General features: G+C 43.8%; 1 protein-coding gene across 1 annotated transcript in view; it reads left to right on the top strand.

Moving 5' to 3' along the window:
• Window positions 1–11,355, top strand: part of LOC139262339 (tumor necrosis factor alpha-induced protein 2-like) — a 59,322-nt gene extending 47,967 nt beyond the window's left edge. Inside the window, exon 13 of the mRNA XM_070877521.1 lies at window positions 8,815–11,355. Coding sequence (XP_070733622.1) covers window positions 8,815–8,971 — 157 coding nt within the window. The 3' untranslated portion in view covers window positions 8,972–11,355. The remainder of the gene's footprint in view (window positions 1–8,814) is intronic.
• The last annotated feature ends 9,355 nt before the right edge of the window (window positions 11,356–20,710 follow it).

The following is a 20,710-nucleotide window of genomic DNA, read 5'->3' as shown; positions in this document are numbered from 1 at the left end:
GTGAATACAAGCCCAGTTGATCCAGTCTTCCTTGATAGGTCAGTCCCGCCATCCCGGGAATCAGTCTGGTGAACCTTCGCTGCACTCCCTCAATAGCAAGAATGTCCTTCCTCAAGTTAGGAGACCAAAACTGTACATAATACTCCAGGTGTGGCCTCACCAAGGCCCTGTACAACTGTAGCAACACCTCCCTGCCCCTGTACTCAAATCCCCTCGCTATGAAGGCCAACATGCCATTTGCTTTCTTAACCGCCTGCTGTACCTGCATGCCAACCTTCAATGACTGATGTACCATGACACCCAGGTCTCGTTGCACCTCCCCTTTTCCTAATCTGTCACCATTCAGATAATAGTCTGTTTCTCTGTTTTTACCACCAAAGTGGATAACCTCACATTTATCCACATTATACTTCATCTGCCATGCATTTGTCCACTCACCTAACCTATCCAAGTCACTCTACAGCCTCATAGCATCCTCCTCGCAGCTCACACTGCCACCCAACTTAGTGTCATCCGCAAATTTGGAGATACTACATTTAATCCCCTCATCTAAATCATTAATGTACAGTGTAAACAGCTGGGGCCCCAGCACAGAACCTTGCGGTACCCCACTAGTCACTGCCTGCCATTCTGAAAAGTACCCATTTACTCCTACTCTTTGCTTCCTGTCTGACAACCAGTTCTCAATCCATGTCAGCACACTACCCCCAATCCCATGTGCTTTAACTTTGCACATTAATCTCTTGTATGGGACCTTGTTGAAAGCCTTCTGAAAGTCCAAATATACCACAACAACTGGTTCTCCCTTGTCCACTCTACTGGAAACATCCTCAAAACATTTCAGAAGATTTGTCAAGCATGATTTTGCTTTCACAAATCCATGCTGACTTGGACCTATCATGTCACCTCTTTCCAAATGCGCTGCTATGACATCCTTAATAATTGATTCCATCATTTTACCCACTACTGAAGTCAGGCTGACCGGTCTATAATTCCCTGTTTTCTCTCTCCCTCCTTTTTTAAAAAGTGGGGTTACATTGGCTACCCTCCACTCGATAGGAACTGATCCAGAGTCAATGGAATGTTGGAAAATGACTGTCAATGCATCCGCTATTTCCAAGGCCACCTCCTTAAGTACTCTGGGATGCAGTCCATCAGGCCCTGGGGATTTATCGCCCTTCAATCCCATCAATTTCCCCAACACAATTTCCCGACTAATAAGGATTTCCCTCAGTTCCTCCTCCTTACTAGACCCTCTAACCCCTTTTATATCCGGAAGGTTGTTTGTGTCCTCCTTCGTGAATACCGAACCAAAGTACCTGTTCAATTGGTCTGCCATTTCTTTGTTCCCCGTTATGACTTCCCCTGATTCTGACTGCAGGGGACCTACGTTTGTCCTTACTAACCTTTTTCTCTTTACATATCTATAGAAACTTTTGCAATCCGTCTTAATGTTCCCCACAAGCTTCTTCTCGTACTCCATTTTCCCTGCCCTAATCAAATCCTTTGTCCTCCTCTGCTGAGTTCTAAATTTCTCCCAGTCCCTGGGTTCGCTGCTATTTCTGACTAATTTGTATGCCACTTCCTTGGCTTTAATACTATCCCTGATTACCCTTGATAGCCACGGTTGAGCCACCTTCCCTTTTTTATTTTTACGCCAGAGAGGAATGTACAATTGTTGTAGTTCATCCATGCGGTCTCTAAATGTCTGCCATTGCCCATCCACAGTCAACCCCTTAAGTATCATTCGCCAATCTATCCTAGCCAATTCACACCTCATACCTTCAAAGTTACCCTTCTTTAAGTTCTGGGCCATGGTCTCTGAACTAACTGTTTCATTCTCCATCCTAATGCAGAATTCCACCATATTATGGTCACTCTTCCCCAAGGGGCCTCGCACAACGAGATTGCTAATTAATTCTCTCTCATTACACAACACCCAGTCTAAGATGGCCTCCCCCCTAGTTGGTTCCTCGACATATTGGTCTAGAAAACCATCCCTTATGCACTCCAGGAAATCCTCCTCCACTGTATTGCTTCCAGTTTGGTTAGCCCAATCTATGTGCATATTAAAGTCACCCATTATAACTGCTGCCCCTTTATTGCATGCACCCCTAATTTCCTGTTTGATGCCCTCCCCAACATCACTACTACTGTTTGGAGGTCTGTACACAACTCCCACTAACGTTTTTTGCCCTTTGGTGTTCTGCAGCTCTACCCATATAGATTCCACATCATCCAAGCTAATGTCCTTCCTAACTATTGCATTAATCTCCTCTTTAACCAGCAATGCTACCCCACCTCTTTTTCCTTTTATTCTATCCTTCCTGAATGTTGAATACCCCTGGATGTTGTGTTCCTAGCCCTGATCATCCTGGAGCCATGTTTCTGTAATCCCAATCACTTCATATTTGTTAACATCTATTTGCACAGTTAATTCATCCACCTTATTACGGATACTCCTTGCATTAAGACACAAAGCCTTCAGGCTTGTTTTTTTAACACCCTTTGTCCTTTTAGAATTTTGCTGTACAGTGGCCCTTTTTGTTCTTTGCCTTGTGTTTCTCTGCCCTCCACTTTTCCTCATCTCCTTTCTGTCTTTTGCTTTTGTCTCCTTTTTGTTTCCCTCTGTCTCCCTGCATTGGTTCCTATCCCCCTGCCATATTAGTTTAACTCCTCCCCAACAGCACTAGCAAACACTCCCCCTAGGACATTGGTTCCGGTCCTGCCCAGGTGCAGACCGTCCGGTTTGTACTGGTCCCACCTCCCCCAGAACCGGTTCCAATGCCCCAGGAATTTGAATCCCTCCCTGCTGCACCACTGCTCAAGCCACGTATTCATCTGTGCTATTCTGCGATACCTACTCTGACTAGCACGTGGCACTGGTAGCAATCCCTAGATTACTACTTTTGAGGTCCTACTCTTTAATTTAGCTCCTAGCTCCTTAAATTCGTTTCGTAGGACCTCATCCCTTTTTTTACCTATATCGTTGGTACCAATGTGCACCACGACAACTGGCTGTTCTCCCTCCCTTTTTAGAATGTCCTGCACCCGCTCCGAGACATCCTTCACCCTTGCACCAGGGAGGCAACATACCATCCTGGAGTCTCGGTTGCGGCCGCAGAAACGCCTATCTATTCCCCTCACAATTTAATCCCCTATCACTATCGCTCTCCCACTCTTTTTCCTGTCCTCCTGTGCAACAGAGCCAGCCACGGTGCCATGAACTTGGCTGCTGCTGCCCTCCCCTGATGAGTCATCCCCCTCAACAGTACTCAAAGCAGTGTATCTGTTTTGCAGATACACTGCCTACTCCTGTTCCTATTTCTTATGTCCTTATGTTCTTATAACACTTTTCCATATTTTAAAAGCTGTACAAATACAAATACGTAACAATATAAATGTTTTTGAGCTTATCAAATTTAAAGTCTGAAGAGAATATATTATTTAAGGTACATAGTAAGTGCAGCTAAACATAACATCAAAAAATGTTTAATTCTCAGAATTTGAAAGCTGTTATGCATTATACTAACACATTATACCCTTCATCTCATTCAAATAGCATGTTATAGCAATTTCCTGTTAGTTTGTCTGACAGTTAAAAATGCAATAATAGTGTGTGAAAACTAATTTAGAATGGGAAAATCATCTTGAAAGCCAATCTGAGCATTGCCAGATATCTGTGAGAAATACAAGTGATCCTGCAGGAAATTCTAGCAATGGGATGTGGCAAAGTATCTTTACATAAACTTAACATGCAATCAGTTTCAGGTACTACAAAAGCAAAATACTGCGGATGCTGGAATCTGAAATAAAAACAGAAAATGTTGGAAATCTCAGCGGGTCAGGCAGCATCTGTGGAGAGAAACAGAGTTAACATTTCGGGTCGATGACCCTTCATCAGAAGTGGCGAATGTTCGAAATAAACAACTTTTTAAAGAGCACTGAAAGGGGGAGGGGAGGAAAGAACAAAAGGGAAGGTCTGTGATAGGGTGGAAGACAGGAGAGATTAGAGAGACAAAGGACCGACTTGAGATGGTAATAGCAGAAGTTAGAAAAAGATTTGTTTCGATGGGGTGTGAATTGCAGGATAATACCAGCTGCCATGGGAAACCGAGAGAGAGAGAAAAAATACATAAGAGCAAAATATGGGCAGAGGTCCGAAATTGTTGAACTCGATGTTGAGTCCAGAAAGCTGTAAAGTGCCTAAACGAAAGATGAGGCGCTGTTCCTCAAACTTGCATTGAGCTTCACTGGAACAGTGCAGGAGTCTGAGGATGGAGAGGTCGGAGTGGGAGAGGAGCGGAGAATTAAAGTGACAGGCAACCGGAAGCTCAGGCTCACGCTTACGGACTGAACGGAGGTGTTCTGCAGTGCGATCACCCAATCTACCCTCGATCTCCCCAATATAGAGGTGACCACATTGTGAGCAGTGAATACAGTATACTAAACTGAAAAAAGTACAAGTAAATCGCTGGAAGGAGTATTTGGAGCCCTGGACAGTGGGAAGGGAGGAGGTAAAAGGGCAGGTGTTGCAGGTACTATAGCTCCTTTCAGGTATGAAAAGTATGGAGCCTACTGTCAGTAAGGTCAGACAGCGATGACTAGGTCCAACACTGCCTCCAGTGTGCAAGTGCAGCCTTCAGTCACCCTGAGGAAGAGAGTGTTTGAAGACGAGGTCTTTAAATCTGGCATCAAGCTTATGGTCTACAGGGCAGTAGTGATACCTGCCCTCCTAGATGGCTCAGAGATGTGGACTATATACAGCAGACACCTCAAAGCGCTGCCTCCACAAGATCCTGCAAATCCACTGGGAGGATAGATGCACTAACGTCAGTGTTCTCAATCAGGCCAACATCCCCAGCATCGAAGCGCTGGCCACACTTGACCAGCTCCGTTGGGCAGGCCACATCGTTCACATGCCTGACACAAGACTCCCTAAGCAAGTGCTCTACTCGGAACTTCTACACGGCAAGCGAGCCCCAGGTGGGCAGAGGAAACGCTTCAAGGACACCCTCAAAGTCTCCATGATAAAGTGTAACATCCCCACCAGCACCTGGGAATCCATGGCCCAAAACCACCCAAAATGGAGGAAGAGCATCCAGGAGGGCGCTGAGAACCTCGAGTCTCGTCACCGAGACCATGCAGAAACCAAGTGCAGACAGCGGAAGGAACGTGCAGCAAACCAGGTTCCCCATCCACACTTTCCTTCAACGACTGTCTGTCCCACCTGTGACAGAGACTGTATTTCCCTCATTGGACTGTACAGCCACCTGAGAATTCACTTTTAGAGTGGAAGCAAGTCTTCCTCGATTTCGAGGGACTGCCTATGATGATGATGGGCTCATTTCAGTCTTGCCTAGGCAAACATTTTCATTACAAGACTGAGTTCTAATTGTTCTTAAGAAATTTTCTTGGCATTCTTTGAGAGTTGACTGTGAACTCATGATGTCATCATGCGACCTGGAAGAAACACTACAATGGCTGTAGTATATTGGCGCACAATATGAAAGGGCTTTATAAGTATGTATGTAGTCTGTATGCAGATAGCCGGTATAGTAACTTCATGAGTTTCATTCCCTATTCAAAGCTTTGCCTGATGTGCCATTCTACACTCCGCATTGAACCAGGATTGATCTCCTGGCTTAATGGTAATGCTGGAGTGAGTGCTGTGCTGGCCCATGAAATTACAGACAAACTCTCCAGTAAGTCTTGCATAAACGGGCTGGGATTTTCCACATTTGCACAGTTATGATGCATCACTTGGCACCATCATGCACCTCTGACCTCAGCCTATTTTCGAGGTCAGATCACTTTGTATATTTGAATCAGGCTCCACAGTCTCTGCCAGGGAGTCTGCCCAGAGGAGACATCAAATAACTATGCCAGGCATGGGTTACTGGTGGCCTTGGGGCTGGCTGAGCGCTTGGCTGGCAATGACAAGGCAGGATGCAAGCTGAAAGTATTTTAATCTTATTTTCAAAAAAGTTGCTGCGATCAATTGCCTAGGCTGTTATTAAACAATTGAAGATGCTGTGCAATAGCTTTAAACAAATAGCATTCATAAGAGTGAAAACTGTTAAAATCGCGCGTGTTATGAGTCAGCTGAAGTTTCTACCCCAAGATATGCTGAGAAACTACAGCCAGTAATGTTATGAAAAAGCAGCTGATGTTCATCAGCTGGTACAGAAAATCATCCAAAATGCAATATTTGACATGCCACAGACCGTTGCCAAAAAAAAGCAAAGAAACCAAGTCCTCGAGTGGGGGAGATTGTCCTGTGAGGAGAGATTGAGTCGACTAGGCCTATATTCCCTAAAATTAGAAGAATGAGAAGTGATTTCATTGAAACATATAAAGTTCTTTAGGGGCTTGACAGGGAAGATGTTGGAAGATGTTTCCCCTGGCTGGGAAGTCTAGAACAAGGTATCACAGTCTCAGAATAAGGGGTCAGCCATTTAGGACTGAGATGAGAAGAAATTTGGGTGGTGAATCTTTGGAATTCTCTAGCCTGGAGAGCTGTGGATGCTTAGTCGCTGAGTACATTCAAGACAGAGATCGATAGACTTTTGGATACTAAATGAATCAATTGATATGGGGATAGTGCAGGAAGGTGGATTTGAGGTAGAAAATCAACCAAAATCTTATTGAATGGCGGAGCACGCTCGAAGTTGGTGCGTCTGTCTTCCCAGGGGATTTGTAGGATCTTGCGGAGACATCGGGCCCAAGTTTCCACATGATTCGCGCCTGATATTTAGGAGCAACTGGTGGAGAACGGGCTATTTTAGAACTCGCAATTCTCCACATTTTTTTTTCTGCAGTTCTAGTCAGGTAGAACAGTTCTAGTTTAGAACAGAATTTTTTCTTCAAAAGGGGGCGTGTCCGGCCACTGACGCCTGATTTGAAAGTTTCCACAGTGAAAATGTACTCCAAACTAAAGTAGAATGGCGCCAGTGAAGATTTTTGTAGAACTGAAAAAACCTGTTCTACACATTAAAAAATCAGGCGCAGGTTACAAATTAGGCGTCCAGAACGAGGTGGGGGGGAAGGGAACTCATTAAATTTGACAATAAATCCTTATTTATACTTCTACAAATATTATACAAATAAATCTAACCTGAATAAACATTTATAAGCCAAGAAAAGATTAAATAAACCATCTTCCTACCTGTGTGAAAGTGCTTCAGCCAGGGAGAATTCTGCAGTTGTTCGTGCTGCTGAGCGAGGGAGGGAGAGAGAGAGAGAGAGGGGAGGGAGGGAGAGAGAGAGAGAGGGAGGGAGAGAGAGAGAGAGAGAGGGAGGGAGAGAGGGGAGGGAGGGAGAGAGAGAGAGAGGGGGGGTCGGGGGGAGCGGGTGTCGGGTCGGGGGGAGGGAGCTGGTGTCGGGTCAGGGGGGGGGGAGCGGGCCTCGGGTCGGGGAGTGGGCCTCGGGTCGGGGCGGGGGGGGGGGGAGAGGGGTCTCGGGTCTCTGTCGGGGCGGGGGGGAGCGGGTCTCGGGTGTCGGGTCGGGGCGGGGGGGGGGGGCAGCGGGTCTCGGGTGTCGGGTCGGGGCGGGGGGGGGGAGCGGGTGTCGGGTCGGGGCGGTGGGGGGGGAGCGGGTCTCAGGTGTCGGGTCTCGGTCGGGGCGAGGGGGAGCGGGGGTCGGGTCGGGTCTGGTCGGTGGGGGGGGGGGCGGGGAGCGAGTGTCGGGTCGGGTCGGGCGGGGAGCAGGAGCTGGCCGTGGGAGGAGCCTCATTCACGCAGCCCCAGTGAGGCCATTGGGCCAGGGCTAGGGGCTGCGTGCTTCAGGCCCCTCCCACACAGTTCGGCGCCTGGAGCTACTGCACTTGCGTGCCGACTGTAGCGCGCATGTGCAGAGGTCCCGGCACTGTTTTCAGCGCAGGGACCTGGCTCCGCCCCCCCCACAGCTAGTGCCGGCTGCGCCGAGTGCCACAGGACCTGTAAGTCGGTGGAGACTACCGAGGATTTTTTTAGGCGCCGTTTTAGGCGCGAGAAACGGGCGCCCAGCTCGGAGGGGCGCCCGTTTTTTTTCTTGTGGAAACTTGGGCCCATCGTTAGTGGTATTTCTCCAGCAACTTGAGGTGTCTACTGTACATAGTCCATGTATCTGAGCCATACAGGAAGGTGGGTATTACTACAGCCCTGTAGCCCATGAGCTTGGTGGTGGATTTGAGAGCCTGGTCTTCAAACACTCTTTTCCTCAGCGGCTGAAGGCTGCGCTAGCGCACTGGAGGCAGTGTTGAAGCTCGTCGTCAGTGTCTGCTCTTGTTGATAAGAGGCTCCCAAGGTATGGGAAATGGTCCACGTTGTCCAGGGCCGCGCCGTGGATCTTGATGACTGGGGGGGAGTGCTGTGCGGCGATGACAGGCTGGTGGAGGACCTTTGTCTTACGGATGTTTAGCGTAAGGCTTATGCTTTCGTACGCTTCAGTAAATACGTTGACTATGACTTGGAGTTCAGCCTCTGATTTTTTGGGGTGTAGTCACTGTTGAAATGTGGGACACATGGCAGCCAACTTGCACACAGCAAACTCCCACAAACAACAATGTGATAATGACCAGATCATTTGTTTTTGTTATGTTGATTGCGGGCTACGCTATCAATTCACACTTTCATGCAGGTATGCTACTGACCAGAGGTTGCTCAGTGTGTCTGGAGAGAACAATCATTCTCCATTTTTACTAGTAAAACTGATTAACACAATATGGTTTTAAGCTGAATTTACTAGGTAATTTCTGTAGAATGCAAGTGTCGTTTTTAATTACAATAAAATTCTTTTGAGTCCTTCAACCTAATCAAATGTTCCAATCTGCAGAAAACAGCACATTGGAGCCATTTTGTACATTAAAGTGAACATGAAAAAATCAGATGAAAAGAAGATTCTGAGCATTCTCAATACTCCTATGAATGACACAGACTCTGCCATAGACAGGAAACTCTTTTCCAATTCTACCATTCTTAAGGCTGTCTAGGAATCAACTCATGAGGAATCAACTCATCACTGGGAAACCATCAAAAGAGAGATTTTTAAACTGCTAATCAAGGTGAGGGATTTCAGTGCAAGAGAACGGAATTTCTACCATTTCAGGCACCCACTGTCACCATCAAGCACTTCGATGTCAGATACAGTGCAGTTGGATGGTAACTTGCCACATAATTTACACTATTAATTTTCTCACACCAGCCACCCTGTGGCTGATTGCCTAATTAGAAAGAAAGAACTTGCATTTTACAACTTTTAGAGATTTCTGACTATGTCGTCACAGAATGACCTTGGTGTAATATGTGTTAAAATTGCTAGTGTTGAGCTGAATTTACCTCTGGAGGAATAAATCCATAGCACAGCAAGGCTTGGAGTTGTAGGTTAGGATTCAAAATCTTAATACTGTGCCGTTGACAATGAAAGGTACATTGACATTCTGGTGATCACATTCTGTTGATGCTGTGACAATTCTATTCATTCAAACTCAACGGGGCTTTTATTGCCAATTTAGGTTGATGGATTCTGCTCTCAGGTGAGGGGAGGTGTAGTCAGTTTACCTGTAAACTCACGGAGGAGTCAGGCTGACATGAAATAAAACAGCAAACTGCAGGGAGATGAGGTTCTGCTCTGGATTGAAAGCCAAAATGCAGACGTTCAATTTCTTATAGCCAGTAGTTGTACAGAAAATAAGATAAATCTGAAAATGTCATTAAGACAGTCCACAAAAAGTATGGCGAGTCCATATTTTCTTTATGTACAGAAGTGACATAAAGCTGAGTGGAATGACTGAATTATGTTTACAGATGGTACTACATCGTCACTTGCTGTGTAATAAAGCAGCAGACACTGATTCCATCCCTCTCCCCAACTCCCATCTGAGACTGAACCAGCCTGTTCGCAACCTTGGTGTCATATTTGACCCTGAAATGAACTTTCGATCACATATCCGCAGCATAACTAAGACCGCCTATTTCCAACTCCGTAACATTGCTCGTCTCTGCCCTTGCCTCAGCTCATCCGCTGCTGAAGCCCTCATCCATGCCTTTGTTACCCCTAGACTTGACTATTCCAACGCACTCCTGGATGGCCTCCCATATTCTACCGTACGTAAACTTGAGGTCGTCCAAAACTCGGCTGCCCGTGTCCTAACTCGCACCAAGTCCCGCTCACACATCACCCCAATGCTTACTGACTTACATTGGCTTCCAATGAAGCAACGCCTCGACTTCAAAATTCTCATCCTTATTTTCATATCCCTCTATGACCTCGCCTCTCCCTAGCTCTGTAATCTTCTCCAGTCCCACAACCCCCCGAGATATCTGCGCTCCTCTAATTCTGCCCTCCTGAGCATTCCTGATTATAATCGCTCAACCATTGGTGGCCGTGCCTTCTGTTGCCTAGGTCCCAAGCTCTGGAACTCGCTGCCTAAACCTCCCCATCTCTCTACCTCTTTTTCCTCCTTCCAGACGCTCCTTAAAACATACCTCTTTGACCAAGCTTTTGGTCACCTGCACTAATTGCTACTTATGAGGCTCAGTGTCAAATTTTTATCGCATAGTACTCCTGTGAAGCACTTTGGGACGTTTCACTATGTTAAAGGCGCTATATAAATACAAGTTGGTGTTGTTAATGATTCACATCTGGCTTCATCTCACAAAGTGCTCAATCAGTCAGAGATTGAAAAAAAATATACGAATATCCAGTTCATTTTGAAAGGGCTATTGTTATTGTGACGTCACTGAACACACGAATGTATCTACTGTAGACCTGAATATGTAACAGCAACAGATGGGTTACGCTTTGAAATGGAGCCACTGTTGTAATGTAGGGAAACACAGCAGTCAATTTAAACATTAATAGTACCAGTTGGGAATCGTTTTGTGCTGTGGGTCTTTGTCCCCTGGGAATTAGATTTTAAACTACATACAACTCTTAGAGAAAACTTCTATCCCATTAGTTTGTTCTGGATTTGAATCCAGAGGTGAAAGAATAGTGTTTCCCCCCATTGTACCTTACATGATATAGTAAACAACAATATTACAGCCTCAGAAAAGTTATCTTAGACTCTAGATGGTATTGATGTACATTCGAAGTTTATTTTAACCCTCACAATGCCAACATCTACAGAATACCCTGTGCGACAGCCATTTTTTAAGGATTTACTTCATATATTATGAGGTGGAATAAACATCTATTTACCTCACAGTAAACATGCTAAGTTAGTGGCAATACCTTTCTTATTGTAACATAATTTTTTTTTAAGAAATCCTAAACTAAACAAAGTTCTAAAATCCTAACATCCATTCTCTATTTTGTTTCTTTCCTGTTCTCACTTTTTTCTATTATTTCATATCTAAATATATATATATCTTTCAGCTATTTTAACTATGAAGTAAAAATTATTTATTTTCACTGCCCCATCATTAATTTTTGAGCTGGAATCTATGAGCCCAAGTTTCCACATGATTTGTGCCTGATTTTTAGGAGCAACTGGTGGAGAACGGACTATTTTAGAAATCGCAATTCTCCACATTTTTTTTTCTGCAGTTCTAGTCAGGTAGAACAGTTCTACTTTGGAACAGAATGTTTTCTTCAAAAGGGAGCGTGTCCGGCCACTGACGCCTGATTTGAAAGTTTCCACAGTGAAAACGTACTCCAAACTAAAGTAGAATGGAGCAAGTGAAGATTTTTGTAGAACTGAAAAAACCTGTTCTACACATTAAAAAAATCAGGCGCAGGTTACAAATTAGGCGTCCAGAACGAGGTGGGGGGGGGGGGGGGGGGCGGGAAGGGAAGTCATTAAATTCTATAATAAATCCTTATTTATACTTATACAAATAAATCCAACCTGAATAAACATTTATAAGCAAAGAAAAGATTAAATAAACCCGCTTCAGGCAGGCCTTTCAGGACCGAAGGCTGCCGGCCCGTCCCCAGCACCAGATTTACAGATAGGTGGCGTTGGGTTGGGTCGGGGGGGGGGGAAAGAGAGAGAGAGAGAGAGAGAGAGAGTCGGGTCCGGAGGCAGGGGGTGGAGAGCAGTGTGTTGGGTCTGGTCCGGAGGCAGGGCGGGGAGCGAGTGTCGGGTCTGGTCGGAGGGGGGGAGCAGGAGCTGGCTGTGGGAGGAGCCTTATTCACGTAGCCCCAGTGAGGCCATTCAGCCAGGGCTAGGGGCTGCGTGCTTCGGGCCCCTCCCACACAGTTCGCGCATGTGCAGAGGTCCCGGCACTGTTTTCAGCGCAGGGACCTGGCTCCGCCCCCCCACAGCTCGTGCTGGCTGCGCCGAGAGCCAGAGGACCTGCAAGTAGGTGGAGAATACCGAGGATATTTTTAGGCACACTTTGTGGCGCGAAAAACGGGCGTCCAAGTCGGGATTGCGCCATTCTAGGCGCGTGTGGAAACTTGGGCCCTATATCTTATAAAAATTGCATCTGATTGGTTGAAAAGCTGATTTAAAAGTCAGTATTTCTCAGCCAATCAATGCTGGATTTTCTGTAGTTTGATTGAATTGGATCGTAGATGACACCTTTTGATATGGGATGGACACATCAACAAGACTGGTGCCACAGCAAGAAAACTCAGCAGAAAGTATTTTAAGTAGAAACTATTTCCACAATTTGGTTCATGAAGTTACAAGATTCTTTAGATTATTTTCCATGGCAATTTTCACAGATCTCCTCATGTCACATCATATTGGGGCAAGCACAGTTATCAACCTCATCTTGAGTGGAACCTTCCGTGACTATCACAGATATAAAAGTAAGGGAGGGATAGCAATCAAAAAACAAATGTACTGTCTCTTTTTTTTACATTTTGAGCCAATATGCTTCTTTGGAAACGGTAGCTTAGAAATTACAGTTAATGGTACCAGCATGTGAACTGTTAACACTTTTACAGGACATTCTGCTGTCCAATATTGTAGCAGAGGCTGAGTGGATTAGTGCCTATACTAAAATAGTAGACAGAGGAATGTCAAGTGAGCATGCTAAGAACTTGCTGATATCTCCAACAGTAATTTATAGGCTACTATATTTAAAACTTTTAGTTGTTAGCCATAATAATTAACAATGATATTTTAATGCTGAATCATGAGGTGTGAGCATTAAACCGTTTCAGTGTTATATTTCATGTTATGTTCTTCAAGAATTTTTCTTGATATTAAGCTCATATGTTATTCGAATACATTATATAGATACTGCTACATAAATGCTTCTGTACAGAATTTTGCAGAATTAAATTTATTTTCACAGATTCACAGTATATCTAAAAATGAAATTAGCAACATTATACCTAAAGTATTGCAGCAGTAGTTACTATGTCGGACACAAATAGGGTACTCTGTAATGATGTAAGTGTATCCTAATGTTAATTATCCAGTATTAACAAATATACTATATTTTTTTGGAAGTATTATATACGAAACAATTTGTATTTTGTAATTTTATCCACAATTTTCTGCACCTTCCTCTGTTGGAGGCAGTGACGTAATTGAGGTTTAACCCTACAGTCACTGCACCTATGAAAACTGCAATTGTTATCTTCGTTATTATTCGGGTTTTTTCTGTGCAACCATCCATTATCTGAACTGGGCACTTTCTACATAGCAATTTCTGGCTTACCAAATTAGGTTAACATGCAGTACTAACAATGTATCTTTGGTGACAAGATTCCTTTGTTCATATGAAAAATTTATCAAATGGTTTTTTATGCATTGTAACAAACGATGGGTAGGCATGATTTAGAGTATGCAATTTCTGCAATATCTGATTGATTTGGATGCAGACACAACTGATCAGCCATTCAGAACATCTGCAATAAATGTGTTCAGCTACTTGTTAAATTTATACAGCACATAATGAACTGAAATCTGCGAAGCTTTGCAAATGATGCTATACGTGTACATATCTCGAGTGATTTTCATTCTGATTTTCTAGTTTGTGGTTGAACAATATTTCAACATGTATTTCACGCAGAAAGATATTTTGTATCTCATGCACAATGATATTAAACAGAAGATTGTAGCCCTCAAGCTACTCAGTATGAGTATATTTGTATTTCTCCCTGGCAACTGTCTGAAGCTGAACCAGACCATTCGCAACCTTCGAGATGAGCTTCCAACCACATAACCACTCATCACCAAGACTACATACTTCCACTTCCATAATATCATCCGACTCCGCCCCTGCCTCAGCTCATCTGCTGCTGAAACCTTCATCCATGGCTTTGCAACCATGACTATTCCAATGCTCTCCTAGCCAGTCTCCCATCATCCGCCATACATAAACTTGTGCTCAGCTAAAACTCTGCTGCACATATCCTAACTTGCACCAAATCCATTTCACCTATCACCCCTGTGCTTCCTGACCTACATTGGTTCCCACTCCAGCAACTCCTCAATTTTAAAATTCTCATCCTTTAAGGCGCTTCTTAAAACCTACCTCTTTAACCAAACTTTTGGTCATCTAGCCAGATTTCTCCTCCTTTGAGTCAGTATCAAATTTTGATTGATAACACTCTTGTGAAGCACCTTGGAATGCTTTGCTACATTAAAGGCACTATATACATAAGAACATAAGTATTAGAAACAGGAGTAGGCCATCTAGCCCCTCGAGCCTGCTCCGCCATTCAACAAGATCATGGCTGATCTGGCCGTGGACTCAGCTCCACTTACCCGCCCGCTCCCCGTAACCCTTAATTCCCTTATTGGTTAAAAATCTATCTATCTGTGACTTGAATACATTCAATGAGCTAGCCTCAACTGCTTCCTTGGGCAGAGAATTCCACAGAATCACAACCCTCTGGGAGAAGAAATTCCTTCTCAACTCGGTTTTAAATTGGCTCCCCCGTATTTTGAGGCTGTGCCCCCTAGTTCTAGTCTCCCCGACCAGTGGAAACAACCTCTCTGCCTCTATCTTGTCTATCCCTTTCATTATTTTAAATGTTTCTATAAGATCACCCCTCATCCTTCTGAATTCCAACGAGTAAAGACCCAGTCTACTCAATCTATCATCATAAGGTAACCCCCTCATCTCCGGAATCAGCCTAGTGAATCGTCTCTGTACCCCATCCAAAGCTAGTATATCCTTCCTTAAGTAAGGTGACCAAAACTGCACGCAGTACTCCAGGTGCGGCCTCACCAATACCCTATACACTTGCAGCAGAACCTCCCTGCTTTAGTACTCCATCCCTCGCGCAATGAAGGCCAACATTCCATTCGCCTTCCTGATTACTAGCTGCACCTGCAAACTAACTTTTTGGGATTCATGCACAAGGACCCCCAGGTCCCTCTGCACCGCAGCATGTTATAATTTCGTCCCATTCAAATAATATTCCCTTTTACTGTTTTTTTTCCCAAGGTGGATGACCTCACATTTTCCGACATTGTATTCCATCTGCCAAACCTTAGCCCATTCGCTTAACCTATCTAAATCTCTTTGTAGCCTCTCTGTGTCCTCTACACAACCCGCTTCCCCACTAATCTTTGTGTCATCTGCATGTTTTGTTACACTACACTCTGTCCCCTCTTCCAGGTCATCTATGTATATTGTAAACAGTTGTGGTCCCAGCACCGATCCCTGTGACACACCACTAACCACCGATTTCCAACCCAAAAAGGACCCATTTATCCCAACTCTCTGCTTTCTGTTAGCCAGCCAATTCTCTATCCATGCTAATACATTTCCTCTGACTCCGCATACCTTTATCTTCTGCAGTAACCTTTTGTGTGGCACCTTATCGAATGCCTTTTGGAAATCTAAATACACCACATCCATCGGTACACCTCTATCCACCATGCTCGTTATATCCTCAAAGAATTCCAGTAAATTAGTTAAACATGATTTCCCCTTCATGAATCCATGTTGCGTCTGCTTGATAGCACTATTCCTATCTAGATGTCCCGCTATTTCTTGCTTTATGATAGTTTCAAGCATTTACCCCACTACAGATGTTAAACTAACCGGCCTATAGTTACCTGTCTTTTGTCTGCCCCCTTTTTTAAACAGAGGCGTTACATTAGCTGCTTTCCAATCCGCTGGTACCTCCCCAGAGTCCAGAGAATTTTGGTAGATTATAACGAATGCATCTGCTATAACTTCCGCCATCTCTTTTAATACCCTGGGATGCATTTCATCAGGGGTCTTGTCTACCTTGAGTCCCATTAACCTGTCCAGCACTACCCCCCTAGTGATAGTGATTGTCTCAAGGTCCTCCCTTCCCACATTCCTGTGACCAGCAATTTTTGGCATGGTTTTTGTGTCTTCCACTGTGAAGACCGAAGCAAAATAATTATTTAAGGTCTCAGCCATTTCCACATTTCCCATTATAAAATCCCCCTTCTCATCTTCTAAGGGACCAACATTTACTTTAGTCACTCTTTTCCGTTTTATATATCTGTAAAAGCTTTTATTATCCGTTTTTATGTTTTGCGCAAGTTTACCTTCACAATCTATCTTTCCTTTCTTTATTGCTTTCTTAGTCATTCTTTGCTGTTGTTTAAAATTTTCCCAATCTTCTAGTTTCCCACTAACCTTGGCCACCTTATACGCATTGGTTTTTAATTTGATACTCTCCTTTATTTCCTTGGTTATCCACGACTGGTTATCCCTTCTCTTACCGCCTTTCTTTTTCACTGGAATATATTTTTGTTGAGCACTATGAAAGAGCTCCTTAAAAGTCCTCCACTGTTCCTCAATTGTGCCACAGTTTAGTCTGTGTTTCCAGTCTACTTTAGCCAACTCTGCCCTCATCCCACTGTTTAAGCATAATACGCTTGTTTGAGACACTACTTCCTCACCCTCAATCTGTATTACAAATTCAACCATACTGTGATCACTCATTCCGAGAGGATCTTTTACTAGGAGATCGTTTATTATTGCTGTCTCATTACACAGGACCAGATCTAAGATAGCTTGCTCCCTTGTAGGTTCTGTAACATACTGTTCTAAGAAACAATCCCATATGCATTCTATGAATTCCTCCTCCAGGCTACCCCGTGCAATTTTATTTGACCAATCGATATGTAGGTTAAAATCCCCCATGATTACTGCCGTTCCTTTTTCACATGCCTCCATTATTCCCTTGATTATTGCCCGCCCCACCGTGAAGTTATTATTTGGGGGCGTATAAGCTACGCCCACCAGTGACTTTTTCCCCTCACTATCTCTAATCTCCATATAAATGCACATTGTTGTTGTTGGAGCCCATTCACTATAATTGCAATGTGGTGTTGGTGCTTGAAAAATGTTGTACAACCTAATAAAGACTGACCAATTACTTCACTTTTCTTTACACATCATCAGCAGGTAAGCTGCATTTACACTATTTAGTGGAGCACAAAGTAATATATTTTATTATTTCCACAACACCCTATTAATGGTAATGCAAGATTTCCATCCCACTTTGCAGTGGGTATGGATGGAACATTGCCAACGGAATAATTCTAAAAATGAACTGCTGCTTGGTACTACTGATAATGGCACTTCGCAGCCAGCATTCCGCCAGCCTTCTCCTGGTCTTAGTTTTGTAAATATAATGCAACCCTTATCCCAAAATAAGGCTAGCTAACTGCTGTTCGTTGAGCATTGTGCCATTTCTCTGCTTTTTATCTGAAACATTTTGGTTTGTCATGGTGTAGGGAGGGCTGTCAGTGAATAGATGGCCATCAACTTCTGATTTCCATGTGTAGTCTTTCCTCTCTGGCATGTTCACACTTCAGTGGAAACATTCTGATAATGACAAAACAAAATGATTGAAGTTTTTTAACATAAATATTAATAAATAGTTGAAAATGGAAATCTAGACCGCGGTACATGACATTACTCTGTGTTCCTATTACTGCTGCTTTTATTGCGAATTGCAGAAATAAAATATGTGAGCCAAAGCAATGAGTATCAAACAGATTTTTGATCATGCATGGTGTGATAACCAAATCTTCAACACATGTCTGTGGCTCTGCATATGTTTTTTCCAGCAGGGATCACTGGAAGGTGATCAGGACTAATCGCCTCACTAGGCCAGGAGTGTTGAGGTCAATGTTAGTGCCTCAATTACTGCACTGACTGAAATCAATTGACACAGCACAGAAAGAGGAATAAGCCTTGAACATCTTTGTTTGTATGGTGTGTGAACACAACTTACTCTAAGGTAGGTGTTGTGTATGCAATAACTGTTAGACTGAGTACTGTTTAACTCCAAGAGGTATAACCTTGGCTCTGCTTTATTAAGGCCCAAAATGACTAATATACAAAATGGCTGGCCTTTTATACTTGGGCTGCAGACACGTGCATGCAGCCCAATGGCCTCCAAGAGTGACGCCATCTAGTGGCTGATGATCCCAAAAGTACAGACATAACAACACCCCCCTCTGAGATATTAACACAGTCTTTTATAAATTGAGACGGTCCAGTGTCTTACTCTCCCGGGTAGACCATCTTAGTTCAACTCCATCCTTGGGTGAGTGTTCAGAGTCATAGAAACATAGAAGCATAGAAAATAGGTGCAGAAGTAGGCCATTTGGCCCTTCGAGCCTGCACCACCATTCAATATGATCATGGCTGATCATGCAACTTCAGTACCCCATTCCTGCTTTCTCTCCATACCGCTTAATCCTTTAGCTGTAAGGGCCACATCTAACTCCCTTTTGAATATATCTAACAACTTTCTGTAGTAGAGGTTCACAATTCTCTGAGTGAAGAAGTTTCTTCTCATCTCGGTCATAAATGGCTTACCCCTTAGACTGTGACCTCGGATTCTGGACTTCCCCAACATCGGAAACATTCTTCCTGCATCTAACCTGTCCAATCCCGTCAGAATTTTATATGCTTCTATGAGAACCCCTCTCATTGTTCTAAATTCCAGTGAATATAAGCTTAGTTGGTCCAGTTTTTCTTCATATGTCAGTCCTGCTGTCCCGGGAATCAGTCTGGTGAACCTTCGCTACATTCCCTCAATAGCAAGAATGTCCTTCCTCAGATTAGGAGACCAAAGCTGAACACAATATTCAAGGTGTGGCCTCACCAAGGCCCTGTACAACTGCAATAAGACCTCCCTGCTCCTATACTCAAATCCTCTCGCTATGAAGGCTAACATGCCATTTGCCTTCTTCACCGCCTGCTGTACCTGCATGCCAACTTTCAATGACTGATGTACTATGACACCCAGGTCTCATTGCACCTCCCCGTTTCCTAATCTGTCACCATTCAGATAATATTCTGCCTTCCTGTTTTTGCCACCAAAGTGAATAACCTCACATTTATCTACATTTTACTGCATCTGCCACGCATTTGTCCACTCACCTAACCTGTCCAAGTCACTCTGCAGCTTCTTAGCATCCTCCTCAGAGTTCACACTGCCACCCAGCTTAGTATCATTTGCAAACTTGGAGACACTCCATTCAAGTCATTCGTCTAAATCATTAATGTATATTGTAAATAGCTGGTATCCCAGCACTGAACCTTGCGGTACCCCACTAGTCACTGCCTGCCATTCTGAAAAGGACCTGTTTATTCCTACTCTTTGCTTTCTGTCTGCCAATCAGTTCTCCATCCACGTCAATACATTACCCCCAAAATCATGTGCTTTAATTTTGCACACTAATTTCTTGTGTGGGACCTTGTCAAAAGCCTTTTGAAAGTCCAAATACATTATACCCACTGGTTCTCCCTTGTCCACTCTACTAGTTACATCCTCAAAGTATTCTAGAAGATTTGTCAAGAATGCTTTCCCTTTCATAAATCCATGCTGACTTGGACCGATCCTGTCACTGCTTTCCAAATGCACTGCTATTTCATCTTTAATAATTGATTCCAACATTTTCCCCACTACCGATGTCAGGCTAACCGGTCTATAATTCCCTGTTTTCTCTCTCCCCACTCCTTTTTTAAAAAGTGGCGTCACATTAGCTACCCTCCAATCCATAGGAGCTGATCCAGAGTCGATAGACTGTTGGAAAATGATCACCAATGCATCCACTATTTCTAGGGCCACTTCCTGAAGTACTCTGGGATGCAGACTATCAGGCCCCGGGGATTTACCGGTCTTCAATCCCATCAATTTCCCTAACACAATTTCCTGACTAATAAGAATTTCCTTCAGTTCCTCCTTCTCGCTAGACCCTTGGTCCCCTAGTATTTTCAGAAGGTTATTTGTGTCTTCCTTAGTGAAGACAGAACCAAAGTATTTGTTCAATTAGTCTGCCATTTCTTTATTCCCCATTATAAATTCACTTGGTTCTGACTGCAAGGGACCTACATTTGTCTTCACTAATCTTTTTCTCTTCACATATCTATCGAAGCTTTTGCAGTCAGTTTTTATATTCCTGGCAAGCTTCTTCTCGTACTCTATTTTCCCCCTCTTAATTAAACCCTTTGTCCTCCTCTGCTGAATTCTAAATTTTTCCCAGTCCTCAGATTTGCTGCTTTTTCTGGCCAATTTATATGCCTCTTCCTTGGATTTAACACAATCCCTAATTTCCCTTGTTAGCCATGATTGAGCCACCTTCCCTGTTTTATTTTTACGCCAGACAGAGATGTACAATTGTTGAAGTTCATCCATGTGATCTTTAAATGTCTGCCATTGCCTATCCACCGTCAACCCTTTAAGTATCATTCGCCAGTCTATCCTAGCCAATTCACGTCTCATACCATCAAAGTTACCTTTCTTTAAGTTCAGGACACTAGTCTCTGAATTAATAGTGTCACTCGCCATCTTAATGAAGATTTCTACCATA

The sequence above is a fragment of the Pristiophorus japonicus genome, chromosome 4 (assembly GCF_044704955.1).
Source record: "Pristiophorus japonicus isolate sPriJap1 chromosome 4, sPriJap1.hap1, whole genome shotgun sequence".
Classification (NCBI taxonomy): Eukaryota; Metazoa; Chordata; class Chondrichthyes; family Pristiophoridae; genus Pristiophorus; species Pristiophorus japonicus.
Note: the sequence above shows the minus strand (reverse complement) of the source record. Positions and strands in the feature narration are given on the sequence as shown.